Source organism: Telopea speciosissima, chromosome 1 (assembly GCF_018873765.1).
Source record: "Telopea speciosissima isolate NSW1024214 ecotype Mountain lineage chromosome 1, Tspe_v1, whole genome shotgun sequence".
Lineage (NCBI taxonomy): Eukaryota > Viridiplantae > Streptophyta > Magnoliopsida > Proteales > Proteaceae > Telopea > Telopea speciosissima.
In genome coordinates this window covers 17,675,166-17,692,645 of record NC_057916.1, presented here as the reverse complement: position 1 = coordinate 17,692,645, position 17,480 = coordinate 17,675,166, and the positions used below count along the sequence as shown (strand labels likewise).

General features: G+C 39.9%; 1 protein-coding gene across 1 annotated transcript in view; it reads left to right on the top strand.

Annotated features, from left to right (window-relative positions):
- Positions 1–2,199: 2,199 nt before the first annotated feature.
- Positions 2,200–17,480, top strand: part of LOC122661521 (protein virilizer homolog) — a 68,097-nt gene continuing 52,816 nt past the window's right edge. Inside the window, exons 1-2 of the mRNA XM_043856940.1 lie at positions 2,200–2,364; positions 9,937–10,025. Coding sequence (XP_043712875.1) covers positions 2,290–2,364; positions 9,937–10,025 — 164 coding nt within the window. The 5' untranslated portion in view covers positions 2,200–2,289. The remainder of the gene's footprint in view (positions 2,365–9,936; positions 10,026–17,480) is intronic.

Genomic DNA, 17,480 nt, shown 5'->3' with positions numbered 1-17,480 from the left:
AAAAATACTTACAATAACTACTCACCACTAAGAAGCATAACCCTCTTACTTAACCACCACAACTCACATAACAGTCCCTCCCCCTACAACTCATGTAACATTCTCTCCCCTTTGGTAGTGTCCTTGTCCTCAAGGACAGTGAAACTAAAGGAAGTAAAGGTTCCCTGGGATCCCATTTCTTACTCTCTTAGTAGGGTAAACCTCAATCAATGAAGCAAAAAGAACTACATTGTCTTGAGCGATGGCCATCTCACAGCATTTAGACCTTGTTGAAGGGAATGATATTACCATTTTTGTTAGTAACTTCTTCATAGACTTTGCATGACCTTTTTATAGATTTTGTTGATTTAGAGATGTGTACTTTGAAGGGTGCGGCACATGCTTTGCATTGCTTGGACTTCTTCTTCTTTGTTTGCTTTGAGTGCACCATTGTTACTACTTCAATTGGTAACAGCTCAATTGCATTGGCTACCACCTCTTCCCTCGATCTCTTCATCCCTCTCGAGGATTCTTCCATTTTAGGGTTGTTAGCTAATGTATGCAATCTAAGTTTGTCAAACAACTCGATAAAACTTATCCATGGTCAATAAGCTTCTCCATGATTTGTTGTTGTCCAGCGTGAAGTGAACTAACATCTCCTTCCAATTTCTCGACCCTTTGATCTATCCTTAGCTTTGATACCAATGTGATATGTGTGTGGGTTCTTCATGCTTATATATTTTTATTAGATAAGTAAATAAGATCAATTGGCAGAGATAGATTATAGAGACCAATGAAGGAATTATCGGCTAAATTAGGAGGAAGGCAACCTCAATTCTCCAAAGAGAAAGTAGGGAGATAGAAAGGAGAGATGCCCCACTAGCCATGGGAAGCACCACCTGGGATAGTAGTATTGTTTTGTGTCGCGTATCCCGCAATAATGGCTAACTGGTCGTCGTGATTATCCCATTCATATTTTTTTTGCAGTGGCAATCAATCATACATATGCATCACTTGTATATGATGGTTGTAATATGTGTTCCATTGTTTGGAAATGTTTGAACATATTTTATCGAGGTTATTGTTGTTGCATGGTTTACAGGGTGATATATGTACTTCCTTATATAATGTAGTTATGCCATCTTCTATTTTGTCAGGTTTTGTGGTTCACCCAATTATTTTCCTTCACAGATCAGTAGTGGAGATTTGGTGTAACTTGGATGAACAAACCCTAAAATAGTGGTTGAAGGGATTCTTCCCACATACAGAAATGAAAAAATTCCACAAAAAAAATAAAAGAAAAATATACAGGGAATTTCCTGCACCGTATGGTGAAGGAATTGTACAACCATCAATGACTGCCAACATCTGTCCCTATTTACAAATGATCGACAATACCCACCACTGTTCATATATACCCTATAGACACCTTCCAAAGGCATCGGTCCCAAATATTAATTGACAATGTGAGAGTGCGTCAGATTAGAACCATAGTTGGAAAACCGGGTTTTGACTCAGGCGACTCATGGACTTCGACAAGATAAAAAAATGATAAGACATATTTATGCATTAAAAATAGGGAGAGGGATAGGTAAACCCGCCTATGTATGGTAAGCTAGCGGGCGGCATCAATAAAGGCACATGATGGGGTATCATACAGGAGGGGCAAGAGTCGGCCTGAAGCGAGAGAGAGAGATAATGGGCGTTAGCTTACGATACACTGGTGGTGTGTCCGGCCTTTTCTCTTTAAAAATAATAAAAAACATGATTTACTCGATCTGACCAGGTTTGACTCGCCCAAATCACCCAATTTTGATACTTGAAGAAGGCATGTTTTCCAATTGTGCTTAGAACCGCCTTCCTCAAAATTTTTCTTAGTTAGTCATTCGTTTTGGCCGTTTTGGGCCTTCTCTCTTCCTTGCCATCAATCCACATCTCTTGAGTTGGACGTTGGGACTTGGATCTTCTTCTCCGTTGTACCCCCTCCCCCTGCGAAGTTACTCTCTGTCGCTATTGCAGGGGCGGGAGAAAGTTTTCTACTCAACATCCCTAGAGTTATTGGACTCCAACAAAGTTCTGTACTGGTCTGTACCTGGCTTCCACCGTTCCACTCGGATCTGTCATCTGTCTAACCTACTGTTCTGTGCACTGTACTTCCGCAGACTTCAAAGTTACCTTTTTTACGTTCGGAACCCTATTTTTATTCTGTTCGCGTTAGTTTCTGGGAGATTAGCCCTTGTCTTCTTCGTGTCTTTTTCCTATATCCGCGGAAAACAACGGTGCTTTAAGAGTATTGGAAGAGTTCAAGAGATGGGTCGTCCGGAGCCTTGTGTTTTGTTTGCGCACACCTTCGTTCATCCCCAACTCGATGAATATGTCGACGAGGTAAACCCCTTTTATTATCTGTCCATCCCTCTTTTGTTTCTATTATTTTGTTTTTGGTGAGGTAAAATTTATGCAAGAAAGAGAAGAAGAATTTATTTTCCGACTCCTGAGTATATCTGGGTACCTGTTCTTTGAGATTATCTGATGATGTAAATTATGCTGAAGTAACTAACACTAGCAAACCTACGAGAAACCAGAATTACAGTAAACCAGAAAGCTGACAATATAGGCAGAAACTAAATAGGATCATAAGTAGCAAACCATTTGTCCATGGGGCTGAAACTAATGTAGAATGGAGGTCCTAATAGCTTGAGTACTATTTCTTTTGCACTGTTTCGGCGAGATCTCGAGAATATTGACTTGGTCGAGGCACCTCCTCGAGACGAGTTTGTGAACCTTGGGTTATAGACAATTGTGGTCGCCTGTCTTGCCCACTCGACCACACTTGCTCCTAGGATCTCTTCCCCATGACTTTAAGCATGAGGTCAATGCAATGGGCTGCACATGATGTCCAAAAGATGTGGATCCTGCTGCTGTGTCTATTCATCAATCTTTCCCCTACCTTCTTGAAATTACTTCCATTGCCCGTCACCACTTGGACAACACAACTTCCTTCAACAACTTATATATATACACTACATCCTTTGTTTCCTTGGATTGCATCTACTGATTTTAGGGAGATAGTTTTCACATGACAATAGACCATGAAGTTGATGATGGACTATCTAGTGGGTCCAGTCCAACCATCATACATCACAGTAACTCCATGTTCCCCATTGAGGCTTAAATATGTCTATATTACTCATCAAGCTCCTTTTGTTGGGGCAAATAGACATTCATCAATTCCCATGGAGTGAGAACCCCTTCACTCCTAGGCCAACCCTCCCTGCCATAGTTCAAAATCTCGTCAAAATGTTGGAAATTTTTGGTCGAGCCAAAACGAAATGGGAGTTTGAAATGAAAAAATACAATGTTTCGGTCGAAATTTCGGCCAGATGTTACAAAGTCCTCTTATAAAAGGACAGAATCTTGTCAGTCTCGATCGAAATTTCGACCGAGACCTCTCTGGTTTGTCCCATTTCGAGGTTTGTCCCATATCATGGTGGATCAGTGGGTCGTTTTTCATACTTTGGTGACCCATATCCTAGGATAGGTTACCTTCAGTATGTCGATGATGCATTTTACATGGCAACTGTGGAGGACTATACTTGTTTTTCTCCTAGACTATGATGTGGCATTCATATGTGTCAGAGGGCAATGCACGTCGGCTCCATCAGACCATGAGTGGGATCGATCTTGGATGGCGCAGTAATTATTATTAGTAGACACTTGACTTGTATTAGGAGAGTGTATTGATGTCATCCAAATTATGTACTTAATAGTACGAGTCATTGACTCTATGTTTGTATGATTTACTTGTTTAAATTGCTTATTATGTCCTCTAGTACTTAAACAATGTGTAATTATACATTAGGATTTGACTGTATAATGCCAATCAAGGGTGCAAATCCGAAACACCACTTTGGGTGACTATTTTTGCAATATGAACATTTACATGTGTTTATATACCCTAAAATAGGGTTTCCATGAAGTTTCAGGCCTTAATTTGGTCTAAAAACCACTAAAATTACCAACCGAAATCTTGCACAATAAATACCAAATTTTGGTATCTTGGAAATTTCGGTCAGGCCAAAATGGCCTCCCGAAACGAGATTTAACACTATGCTCCCTGCACTGTCAAGCATGGCCTTGTAGCATGTTCCCTGAGCAACATTAGCTGGTATGCTGTGGTAGAATAAGAACTTGGAAACAACATTACCAAGTTTTGATTTCATTTTACCCCAAGCTTGCTTTATAGTTCTCTGTCTGGTATCCTGCTGCATGTACACTGTAAGATCCTGCTGAAGAACCTCAATGAGATCATCATCTGGGGATGGGGGTTGCCGGTGCCCTCACCCTGTGGGTTTTCCTGAAAGGCAAATCCTACTGCCTCTTCTTCTTCTTCCTCTCCCCTGATGTTATTGCAACTGATCCAACTGCTCTAGAGCCAGAGCCAGAGCCAGAGCCAGAGCCAGAGCCAGAGCCACCTACTCCTTTTCCCAACTCTACAGCCCTAACCCTCTCCATCTGATGTGAGAGTCGGCTCTCTCTCCTGGCCTGCTGGAACTGATGCAGATTCATCATCAAATAGGGCTTGTTTCATTGGGAATAAGTGTAGGGTTGGGATATATATATGTTGGGCCTTTGTTCCCAAGGGTTTTCTATGCATTAGGCCACTTTAGTGGGCCTGAAATAGGGGTATATAGGTTGCATACGGGATTAGCCCAATACTTAGTTTTTATTTTGTGTTTTTAATTGAACCGGTTTAAATTGGTTGCATCCAATTGGTTCAATTGGTCTAATTTAAATGAAGTGATCCTATTGGCTAAGAGGTTCTTATATCCTATTGGCTATTAGGGAATCTTCTTTATTTTAAGTTGCCTAATAGGTTAGGGATAAGGTTAGGCCATTCCTTTTTAGTGTCTAAGTCTATTTTTGAGTCTTCTATATAAGTTTGTAAGGGAGGCCAGCATTGAATACGAATTTGATTAATAAAAATTAGCTTTATGCTTGCTGCCTTTGTTGCTGCCTTTGCTCCATCGTGAGTGTGCCTTGTGAGTAATATCAAGGTTGAAGGGATTGGTGGATCTCCAATCGACTCCTTGCATTGTGAAGATCGGGAGGGCTGTTACTTATCTCCTTGCATTGTGAAGATCGGGAGACCCCATTGTTCATCTTCAAAGTTGTTGCCATTGAAGACCTGTAACAAGTAAGAAATTCTGCAACTATTCTTCTTCCTTCTAGAAGGTCACATACAAGGTGATTTTCGTGAGAATTCTGCCCAGCCAAATCTAACCATTAGAATCTGCTAAAAATTTGATCAAGTCTTTCTCAAACCCTAAGAGAGACTCAATTCAAATTTCAGCACCATCCACCCAGCCGATTGTCTGAAATTACAGTTTTACCCCTCTCTCCTACTTCTACTAGGAAACCTCCATAACTCCAAATCTGTCCATCAGTTTCAAACCAAACTTTCAGCATACATCCCTTACATCATTGTTGACACTCGATCCAAGTTTCAGCCCCAAACTCCCACTTTGTCCCCTCCATTCCTTTACTCCATTAAAATCCAAAACCTGTAACACAATTCTGTCCAGAACTGCAGAATTTTAAAACCTTCCCAAATCCTATTATTTTTATACCATATTGACCCCCTAGACCTGCCCATTAATACCCTATAAACCCCTTTCCCAATATCCAACCCTAACCCTAGGAATTGACCTAAATCCTAGTGCTGTCCATTTGAACCAGCAACCCCTTTTGTTATTTGATCCTGTTGTTTGGCTCCTAGTAGGCCTCCTACCTATCTAGGACTACATTAGGAACTCTCTCCACTTTGCTTGTGTCTCAAAATCCTCACGCCTGAGATCATTGTCAGTCTACGAGTCAGTCCCTCCTCTTGGATGTCTCTCTAAGACTGCCTCATCAAACTCTTCTTCTGCCCTCTTTTGTCTTCCTCCCCCTAAGTGCTTAGACAGGGCCTGCTGCACCTCATAAGGAACTTGGGTGCATTTGGCCACATCATTGTATCAACCAGCCAAATATTGCTTCAATCTAGTGGCCCCTCTAGAATTTAACACTTTCTGTCAATATCTCACCTTGATTTTTTTTTTGTCGTTTCCTAGTGGCTCTACATGGTTCCATGCTATATCTCCCTGTCCACCCTTGGCCATTGTGCAGCATTCTTACACTTTTTTACACTGCTATGTATAAAAAAAGCATACATTATTGGCTATTCAACAACATTTCAGACTCTAAAACAACCATATAGCTATTCATATTTTTACCTTCTCTCTTGTATTTTTTTTTGAATTAAAAATTATTTTTTATGATTTTTTAGAAAAAATAATACCATAATTTATGAAAACATATAGTGGAATGAGACATGAACCATCATTTGCAATGTGAAATACATCAACAATGCTTTTAGTAATTTTAAAGATTTTTCAAAGTAAAACAGAAAATTTCCCCTATTTTTTCATAATTTTCTGTAATTATTTAAAATAATTTGAAAATTACAGAAATTAAATAATTAATTTGAAGACTGAAAAAAAGGACATCGTGAAGGCCGTAGATCAGCAAACGGTGTCCAACATATATATAGGCGACTTCCAAAAAGTTAGTATAAACCCTATTTTTTCAAAATTTTTTTTGCAAGATAAGCATTTTATTTTTGCAGAAAAATTTAAAAATATTTTATAAACAGAAAAACAAATTCATTCCATGAAGTCATAGTTCAGGCAAGCATGTCCAACATATTAAATATTGAACAACGAGAAGCAAGTATACGTCATATTTTTTGCAAAAAACAGTTTGGGGAATATTGTATTACCTTCAATTTAAAATCTCCTCCAAATGATGATGTGCAGCAAATCTCCACCAAATGTTGGTGTTGAGTGACAAGTTTAGTGGCTGCAAGCAAGATTTGGTTGTATTTGGTCAAAAGTTGAACATTTGGGTGGGGTGGGGGGGTTGGGGGACAACAGTCGAAGTCACAAAGTGCTAACGAAATGCGGCACTCTCATAAGGTGCTTTGTACCAGTTTCGGTCGAAACGAAATTCGGCTGAGAAAATGCATATTCCCTATTTCTTAACCCATCCCGTCTCGGCCCTTATGGAAAACAAGTCCAATGCTGAGATCTTGCAAGACCTCGAACCCTAATTGGGGGTTGTCAGCCGACATGCTTTCTGTATCCATTAAATTAAAAAAAACAATCTCTGAATCTTGAGCCTTGGAGTAACCTGTCACATCGGAACCTGTACTTTGACGATAGTCATAGCCTCATAGGGACCCTTTGAAGTGCTGCAGTTGTTATGCCTTTTGCTCTTAGCTGCAGCGCTACCGGGTATATTAGTTTGTATCTTGTTACTCTTACTTTGGCCTAACTCTTCACCAAGTATGGTGTTCAATTACTTTCTACATTTATCCTGAGCTGAAATTCAACTTAGTTGTAGCTGCCCTTGTCAGAAGATACCATGATGATGGATAAAGAGTGATCTGATTTTTGCATTTTTTCCCTTATCTTTGCATCCTTCTTTGTTCTTCACTTTAATACAATGTTCATGTCACTGACAAAAGAAAATGAAAAAAAGAAAAATAGAAAAAAATTCTTGAAGTAATAAACCCAGTTAAAAATAATAAAGCCCGTAAGAGCCCTGGCTAACCCATAAGAACTGAGGTCTAACTCACTAGTAGTAGTTAAAACTGATGACTGTACTGTTTTGTTCTTGTTCATCCTTTTCTTCTTATTTTGCAATCTATTCTGAGGGCTGATGTAGGTAGGAAACTTCTTGCGGAGAGGAATATACAGTAAATACCACTTCTTAGGACTTCTTATGTTCATTAATTCGGGACACTCTTTTGATTGCTTATGCTACTCTTCCAACCGAAGCCTTAACAATCCACTTCTTTTGATTTGCACCTTCTAACCATATCGCTTTTAGCTCGTTCATCTAATTCTTCTGGTCTAGAAGTGGCTCCCCTGCTTCGGTAGTCGCGTCCCCAAAATATGATGGCCTGATCAAGAGAGCCAGAAGCTGGGGCTGTCCGACAGAGCTTCTTTCTATTGACTATGTTTGTTTCGGGGAGGGGGGGTTGGCTTGAACGACTCCCATTGAGGCTGAGTAAAGAACCGAAGCTAGTAGGTAAGGGTGTCAATCGGTCGGTTCGGTCTGGTTCCAGTTGGCTGAACCGCTTTAGTACTGGGTCAAACTGAAACCAAACCGTTAAGCTGAAGTTCAGTCTGGATTTTTTATCGGCTTCGGTCTGGTTTCCTCTTATCGGTTGTAATGGGTCTGATACTGGTTTCGTTTTGGTGTTACTATTATTTAAAAACCAGTACTAAAAAAAGGTTTTTTCCCCGGTTTCTTACTGGTTTGTTTCCAGCTTCGGTTCAGTTTTCAGTTTCAGTTGGGCCATTTGGACAAAAAAATTTCCTAGTCTGACTGTAATTGTATATCTTGTAATTTTTTATTTAAATATTTATATTTCTTTTTTCCTTTGGTCGAGCGCCTTGATACTGAAAGTGGCCAGATGCCTCGAGCATCAAGGGTCATGTTGTTGCCTAGGTGACTTCTTGAACATTGAGCTTGATTCCGTATGAGTCCTAGAACTCATTATTCTAGAATCCTAGTGCTAAGAATTGAACAACTTCTTTACTCTGAGTGGTTGTTTCTTTTCACTATTTTCGATTTTATTCTGTTTTGTTCCGCTACCAGGAGATGAACTCCAATTAAAGGTGGAGATAGAAACCCTTCTCCCTCCCCCCTTTACGTACACACACACACATGCTCATACACATGCCAACCAAACATGCGAGGATTAAAAAAAAGGGGGACTCCATCTGACCCCAAACAGAACAAGTCAGGAGAACGGTAGCCATAACCTGAAAAACCACAGCTCTACCTGCCTCAGAACCTCATAGCTCTTGACATCTCCACCCTTGAGAACCAACAAAATATTTTGCGGAATGACCGTAAACTGGCCGAAATGGCTTATGGTTTCGATAGGGCATTTCATTGGTCAAACAACCATATTTTGGCCCAAAACTTCAGGGAAACCCTAATTAAGCATCTCTAACATAATGATACCTTAAGATCGGTAAAAAAAAAAAAAAAAAAAAAAACCCAAAATGGTATTTTGGTTTTGTACCCTAGGTTGGTAGTGTGCGCCATACCCTGCTGTATGCTTTCTTAAATATAGCCTATTCTACACATAATTTAGTATTAGAACACACAAAATTCAATGAAATCAACTAATATATGCATTAGGAATGAAAGAAAACCATTTAATATTACACAATGTCCTAGTGTTACAAGTACACGTACAACTGATTAAAAGACCCCTACAGAACTGCTCCTCCATTCTATGTTAGTACCACATAGAGTTCTGGGAACCTCGAAACCTTTGGGGAAAAAGAAAGTTTGAATCTTACACAAATCTTGCTCTACTGCGGCATATTGTCACTGTAGATGCATTGTAGTAGTCCCCAACACTTTGTTCCACCAAGAAATGTAGGTGATTTGGCCAAAAATACCGAATCTGGGGTTTTTTGAAAATTTCCCCTCTAACAGGTAAAACCACTCAAAACTCATGAAATGAGTCAAAATTTCGGTCGAAGTGCTGAAATTTCGGCTGAAACCTTGCATTCCAAGTGAGCTGCACCAAGTTCCGTTTCAACCTTTGTCAAAACCAAAATATTTCATGAAATCTTGGTTGTTTTGACCGAGATTTCAAACTATCGAACCAACATTTGCTCCAAAATCGAGAGTCCATTTCCTTTGTTACTCTTCTGTTTTTCTTTTGGTTTTCATTTTAGTTGTTGTATTGTGTTTTGTCTTGTCGTCCAATGTTCTGGCATGCATCTTGTGAGTGATTTTCTGACTTTTTAATGCTTTAATTTTCTATTGTTTGCTACCTAGTCTATGATGATGGATTTCTGGTCCAATATAGCTTCTCCTTTCTATTTGCAGGTAATATTTGCAGAACCAGTTGTCATAAGTGCTTGTGAATTCCTTGAACAGAACGCCTCATCGGCTTCCCAAGTAATAACGCTTATTGGGTATGTAAATATCTGTTCTCTGTGCTTTAGTTTCTGTTTTCCTGGGTGATCATGCAGACTTATTTGTGATTGGGGTGATGAATATGTGAAAAGATGTAGAAGTTATATAATAGTTGACTGTATTGTTGCTACGTAAGTACTGTTGATCTTTTAATAATTTACTCTTTTTCTATAGATATATTAGTGTTCAAAAGATTTCCCTTTGTTTTATGAATGCATCTTTCGTTTACTCAAGTTATTATGGATCTCTCCATGATCATAGGTTAAAGAAGTCCGTCTATTTTGGATGCTTCTTGAGATAGTATCTCAATTATGCTGTCATCAGAGATTGGTGGGATGTCATTGAATCATAACCATCTCCTCTCCTGTTGTCGCAACTTGTTTCCCCTTTAAATCCCGTCCTATTAAGTTTAGCTTTGATGGTAGTTCTTGGTGACCCAGGCTCATCGGGTGTATTTGGGACCTCAGTAGTCAAGGATATGTGATTATGGTTTCCTGAAGGTTGATTGGTATGCTGATTCAGTCATGGATGATATCAGAACCTTTTCTTAAAGTGTGATGTTTCTTCCTCTTTGAACTTAAAGTTACGGATGGCTCAATAACAGTTATTGTGTGGTCATCTACTCATAATGGGTTTGCTTGGGGGGGGGTGTTATCTTTTTGTTGGAAATGCTTTCAATGATTCCTCTACAGCCATTTCATTCTCATGAAACCTTGCTTATGATATTGCCAAGAGTGGAGTTGTGAGGGACTCGATGAATGCTGGTTCATGTCTAATAGCATAGACTGCTTTTTCATTGGACAAATGGATTTCTGGTTTTTGCTTTTCTTGTTTTTCTGCGTACATCTTTGCATTTCTCATGCTTCATTAGTAGTCTCTTTCATTGTAGTCAATATAAAAAAAAGTTATGAAACTGAGGTTGCTTACTTCTTGCTTCACTTTTCGCAGCAGCAAGGATATTCAGCCCCCTGCGATGTGATTTTTACTTGTTTCAATGTAATAGTTGCGCAAGCGAAATAAAGAACTAAAAAGAAGTTACTTTCTTACCACTAATTTGGGTTTGGAGTGGGGAATGATTAAATGATTTTTTGTTAAGTTATATAAGAGTTGTGGAGTTGGGTTTTATTACTCAGTACTAACGGTAGTTAGTCCCTATCATGAGAGAGTCGTATTCTTAGTTAGTCTTGTTAGTTGTCACTAGTTAGGTTTACTTTCCTTTTCCAGTACTTTCTATGTTTCAGTTTCCTGGTCTGATTGTTATTGTATAGCTTATTATAAATGAAGGACACTCCCAATGATAGAAGTGTTTCAAGTAAATATATGGACGTAATGGGGTCAGCTACATGGACCCTTCCTCTCCAATCAGCTCCATAACTTTATTCGAGGTCATACTTGATACAAGGCCTAAGCTATGCATTTCTTTTCTCACCACTTCTCATAGGGTCATTGTAGGCTTGCCCTTAGGTCTTTTAGTTCCTTAAATCTGAATCAAATCACTCCTTCATACTGGAGCATCCCAAGGCCTCCATTGAACATGGCCATGCCACCTCAAATGACTTTCTCGTAGCTTATCATGTATCGGGGCTACTCCAGAATCAACCCTCAAAACTAGGGCAACATCCAATGGTTGGATAATGAAATTAATTAGAGAGACAGTGATGTAGAAGGGGTTCAATTAAGAACCACTCTACAGTAGGATCAATGATAGGTTGCAGCAGAACATCAAACTAGAAACAAAATCAGAACATTTCCAAACCAGCCATTGGAAAGGGATCAAACTTAGGTCGATTGGTGCTTGTATGGAGTAGAAGCACTGCTGAAAGTCTCACTTGATTCTGATGATTGAATTGGAAGATATGGCAGCAACAGAAAAATAGAAGGTTAAGGGTTATCTCACAAACCAGCACTTTGTTTGGGCTCCAATGAGGAATGAGTGGAGAGGCCTTGTGGATTAGTAACTTAGTAATAAGATTGGTGAATATAGAGGATTCTAGTCAATGGAATGGAGTAGAAGTGGGGATCAAATGGAGGGCTTGATGGTGTGGTTCTATGCTTCTATGTTCAAAAACCCAGCAGATTTCGATGGATGAAGGTGGAGATATGCAGCCTTGAAGTTGCAGCAGGAACTCAAGTCCAGGAGCAGCAGCAGTCTTCACTTGAATGGAGGAGGCAGTAGCAGCACAACCTTGGATTGTGGAGTTGTTTGCAGCCTTCGATTGAGTCTTCACTGCACTAGTATTGATCACAGGGTAGCAGCAACACAACAGGGGATCGATTGCAATGGATGAGAAGATAGAGAAGAGAAGATAGAAGAGAAGGGGGGTAGGGGAATGGCTCTCTCAGCCTCTCTCACCCACAGCTATCCCAGCTGTTGAACAGGGGTTTTACTCCCTTAATCGAGTGCAAGAATGCCTCAATTTTCTTCATTAATTCTGTCTCAATCAATTACAATAACTGCCTTTATATAGACTGAGGCTAGGCTACAAAAATAGAAAGTAAAACTTAGCAACTGTTTGGAAAATTAGAAACTAATGAAAATAGAAACTGAATGAAATTAGAAACTACTAAAGGCTTTATAACTCAGCCTTCTACACATGTGAAGATAACCAAATTAGAAACTAATAGAAATTAGAAACTACCTAATATAAACTGAAAATAGAAACTAAACTATGGCAGCATTAGGATAGAATCTTCCTCCACTTGATGGGCCCACAAGATCTTTCTCCATGATGGAGTCCCTCATGGCTTCTTTTCTTTGGAAGGGCTCTGAATCAGCTAGATTCCTGCACCCTACCAGCTGGGCAGCTGTGTGTCTCCCTAAAAATGAAGGTGGCCTTGGCATTCGCAGAATAAAAGATGTGAACACTGCGGGTATCATCAAGCTCACTTGGAAGGTTGCCTCAAAGCAGAAGAGTATCTGGGTCGACTGGTTATATTCAGGCCTTCTTAGAAAGGACTCCATCTGGACTGCTTCAGCCACATCCGACGCCTCTTGGGTTTGGCGTAAGATCCTTGCTAGCCCCGCTGGCCCTTCAAGCAATTCGCTCTAGTATTGGTGATGGGCGCTCTACCTACCTGTGGTTGGACCATTGGCACCCTTTGGGAATCCTTTTCCAGTTGGTCTCTCCTAGAACCATCCATGCTTTGGGTCTCCACAAGCTTTCTCTCGTGGCTGATATTATTGATCAAGATGGCTGGTCCCCTCCTCCCTCTCCCTCCCTCAATCACATCTGGAATGAGCTCCACTCCATCACTAGGAGGCCTGGTTTTAGAGGTGACTGTGTTACTTGGAAGACCAGCTCCTCTTGCTCCTTCTCATCCAAGGCTGCCTGGAATCTCATCCGTTTGCATGGCCCCTTAGCTCCTTGGCGCAAGCTGCTCTGGTTCAAGCTCCACATCCCTCGCCATTGCTTCACAGCTTGGAGAATCTTCACCAAATGCCTCCCAACCCAGGCTTTTCTTCGCTCTAGACAGATCTCAGTCTCCCCTGCCTGTTGCCTCTGCTGGAACAATACTGAAGACTTGGATCACCTCTTTTTTAAGTGCCCTACCGCTGCTGCCATCTGGAAAGGCATCCTCTCCAAGTGCTGGCCTTCTCGAAGAAGAATCCTCCCTTTCTCAAGGGATTGGATCTGGATTGACATGACCTTCGCGGGCAGCTCTATTTGCGACACGGTTGGCCGATTAGCCTTTTGTGCAACTCTCAACCACATTTGGATGGAGCGCAATATCAGGAAATGGACCTCCAACTCTCGCTCTTACCAGAAGATTTGGGATTCCATTTCCTTTGAAATTAAAGCAAAGTTATCGCTAGCTCCTCCTTCTAGTTGTTTTGACTCCCCAACGAACAGGCTCATTGTTGATTCCTGGGGCCTATCAAATGTTTCTTTTGTTGCTTCAGCCGGCTGATAGCTAAGCTAGGGGTTGGCTTTTATTTTTCTTTCTTCCCTTCGGGGCCCCTTGTTTCTTTCTTCTCTTTTGGTTATGAATTTCTTATTCACCAAAAAAAAAAAGATCTTCTATAAGCATCCCCACACAAGGCAAATATGGGTTGTGTTACTGTATGTGAACAGTGTTTTGGCCTCTTTTTCTTCTTCATCGCTTTGATACCATGTGACAAAGTAAGAGAAAAGCAAACTAGAATCTATAGAGGAAGAAGAAGAGAAGATGGGAAGAGAGTTGGACGATAGATAGTTGGTTCTAGAGAAAATTACTTGGACACCCCCTGTACTGTGGCTATTTTGCTTACGATTACCAACGTTTGAAACAATTACTTGACACCCTCCGAAACCTGACGGTGTTAGTCTGGTGTTAGTGTTTAAATGGAAATGTCCATTTTACCCTTATGAGTTATTTAACTTAAACTTATGAAGTTAAATGACCAACTTACCCTCCTTCTTCTTCTCCTTCTTTTCCTTCTTTCTTCTTTAACTTTTTCTTCTTATTCCTGCATCTACAGTTCAGCTGCAGAGGGAGGACCGAACCTCACCACCGTCACCATTAACGCATGATGGGTACATCGGGAGGGATTCTCGGTTTCTCGCCCTCTCTGCTCTTCTGCTTCTTCTTCTTCTTCTTAATGTAGTCCTAGAATAGGAATTAATCCCACTAGGAACCAAGTAGAACCAAGCTTAGGGTAAGCCTGCTGTTTAGGGCTGATTAGGGGCTGTTTTAGGGCAAAATTAGGGTTTAGGATGGGAATTTGGGAATGGGGTTTATAGGGTTTTAATCTGCAGGTTTAGAGGGTCATTATGGTATAAAAATATCTGGATTTGAATAAGTTTTAATTTCCTGCAGAAATTAGGGTTAGGTTTCTGGTTTTGTAAATAAGGTAAACAACTAAAATTATGGTTTAAAGTAGGATTTAGGGGCAGGGGTTAAGGTCGACTGTTAGAGGGGCTAGGGGGAAGATTCGGTTGCAATATGGAAGGTTTCTGATGGCTGAATGTGTCCCAGCAGAAAATTAGGGTTTTTAGGGTCAATGGAGAAGAGGGATCTTAGGGTTTGGATGGACAGAATGGGCAGCAGCTAGGGTCGAGTGGAGATGGTGATGAGGGGAAGTTATGGTCCAAATCTGATCAGACTCCAATGGAGGAGCAGATCTGAATCAGAGTTTAGAGTCTTCTAGGGTTTATGAAAATAGGACAGAAGAGAAAAGGAATTGATTGGGGAAGGGAAGAAAAGATAGACAGAAAATAATAAATTCAAACTCACTCTCGAATCCTCTAACAACAGTATGAATGGTTGAAGGATGAAACCACCTTCGAAGAAAGAAGATCCTCCCAGCCGTCACGGCGTAAGGAGTCAACCGGATTCCACCAGTCCCTTTCCACCTTGATAGAACCACAAGGATGCACACTCAACAGAGCAACACTCAACAGAGCAGGGCAGCAACTATGGCAGCAAACAAAAAGCTTTTCATTAATCAAATTCGTGTTCCAGGCTTTGCCCCCTTACAACCTTATATAAAAGACTCAAAAATAGACTTCTACTCTAAAAAGGAAAGGCCTAATCCAATCCCTAACCTATTAGATAACTTAAACTGATTAGGAAACTAAAATAGACTCAAAATAGAGTCCTTATGACTTAAAATCAACTTAAACTACTTAAAATAAAGAAGATTCCCTACTAGCCAATAGGATATAAGAACCTCTTAGCCAATAGGATCACTTCACTTAAATTAGACCAATTGAACCAATTGGATGCAATCAATTCTAAACCGGTTCAATCTAAAAATAGGAAAATAAACTAAGTATTGGGCTAATCCCGTATGCAACCTATATGCCCCTAGTTTAGGCTCATTAAAGTGGCCTAATACATAAAAAACCCTTGGGAACAAAGGCCCAACATGTATATAACCCAACCCTGGGCCTATTTCTAAAGAAATAAGCGCTATTTGGTGATCATTCTGCATCACTTCTCCTTTTTATTTTTCAATCGGTGGAACCCTAGACGGAGTAGGGGTGGAGTAATAATCTCAGTTCATCTCACAGCAATAATCCACTTATGCAGCAATAATATCAGTCCATTTGTAGAGGTCAAAATTTTCAATCGGTGGAACCCAACAGTCCATTTGTAAAGGTCAATCGATGTACACCATTTGCAGCAATAATCTCAGAATGGACAAAATCAGACTGCCGTACTATCTTCAGCCTGTGATACCAGATACTTCAAGCTCAAATAATCTACTTATGCTGTTGGTAATGGGGAACTAATCTAGAAGCATCCCAATTGAATGATAATGAAATAATATTCTTCAAAATCAGGACCATGAGGGCAGCGGAAATACTTAATCGAAAATCAAGTTTTTACCTCTATGAACAGAGGAACAGGCAGCGGGATCTCAAATTTAATTATTTTTTTTTGTACTTGAATCGGCCATGAAAGAGATTTATTAGGGTTTAAATCTGAAATCGATTAAGGGTTTTGGGTTATTTTGATTTGAAATTTGTTTAAGAAAAGAGATTTTTTTCTGAAATCGATTAGGGTTTGAATCTGAAATTGGGTTGTAGGAAGAAGAAGAGGGAGGAAGAGGGTAAAAGGGTCACTTCGCTACCCTTTAAGGGTAGTTGAGGGATTACAAAAAATTTAACCGATGACATCACTAATCTAACGGACAGGACTTACTAGAAAGAAATGATAAACTGCAGGGGGTGTTCAAGTAATTGTTTTAAACGTTGGGGAGACTAAGTAATGAGGCCATAGTACAGCGGGTGTCCAAGTAATTTTCTCTTGGTTTTATCATACCAGCAGTATATATTTATATTAAAGCCAAAGACAGAATCACAATAGGAATAAACCTATTACCTAGCTAATCCTAGAGTCTAATTACAATAGGAATAGGAAACAATATAAGCCTAATCTAAACTACATAGCCAAGCATACAATCCCATGTTATGTATCTTTAACAAAGAAAAAGGGCCTGCTGTCTATACTGTACTGGGCCAAACCCAAAAGCAGAAAATTTACAAAGGATCAGAAGACATGGAGCAGAATCATCTTATGTACAGAAAAAAGAACTCTCACTAATCCCTGTTGTCCTCAATATTTATGCTGCTAAATTCTGGATAGGCATAAGCCCATCATTGACCACACTGTATTCTTCTTAATTGGCATTCTGGACAATACGACATGATTAGGAGTAACATTATTCTCGTGAACAACTTAGTTTCTGGCCTATCATGCATTCACACTCGTCAAACCACAGCCCCTGGAATTAGCATCCATAACCTTTCATGCTTTCTCTGCACAGATATTGAGCAGAGATATTGTGCACTTTTGATGCTGGAGATAATATGGAGTCATTACAATTATGGAGTTTTAGTTGTTCTTTCTTGTTTTGTTTTCCTATTATTTGGGTTTTAGTCATTAGTAGTGGGAAATGGTCTTTTTTTTTTCAAAAAAAAAAATAGCTTTAAGTGTTATTTCTGTCAATTTTTTAATCTTAGTAGTAG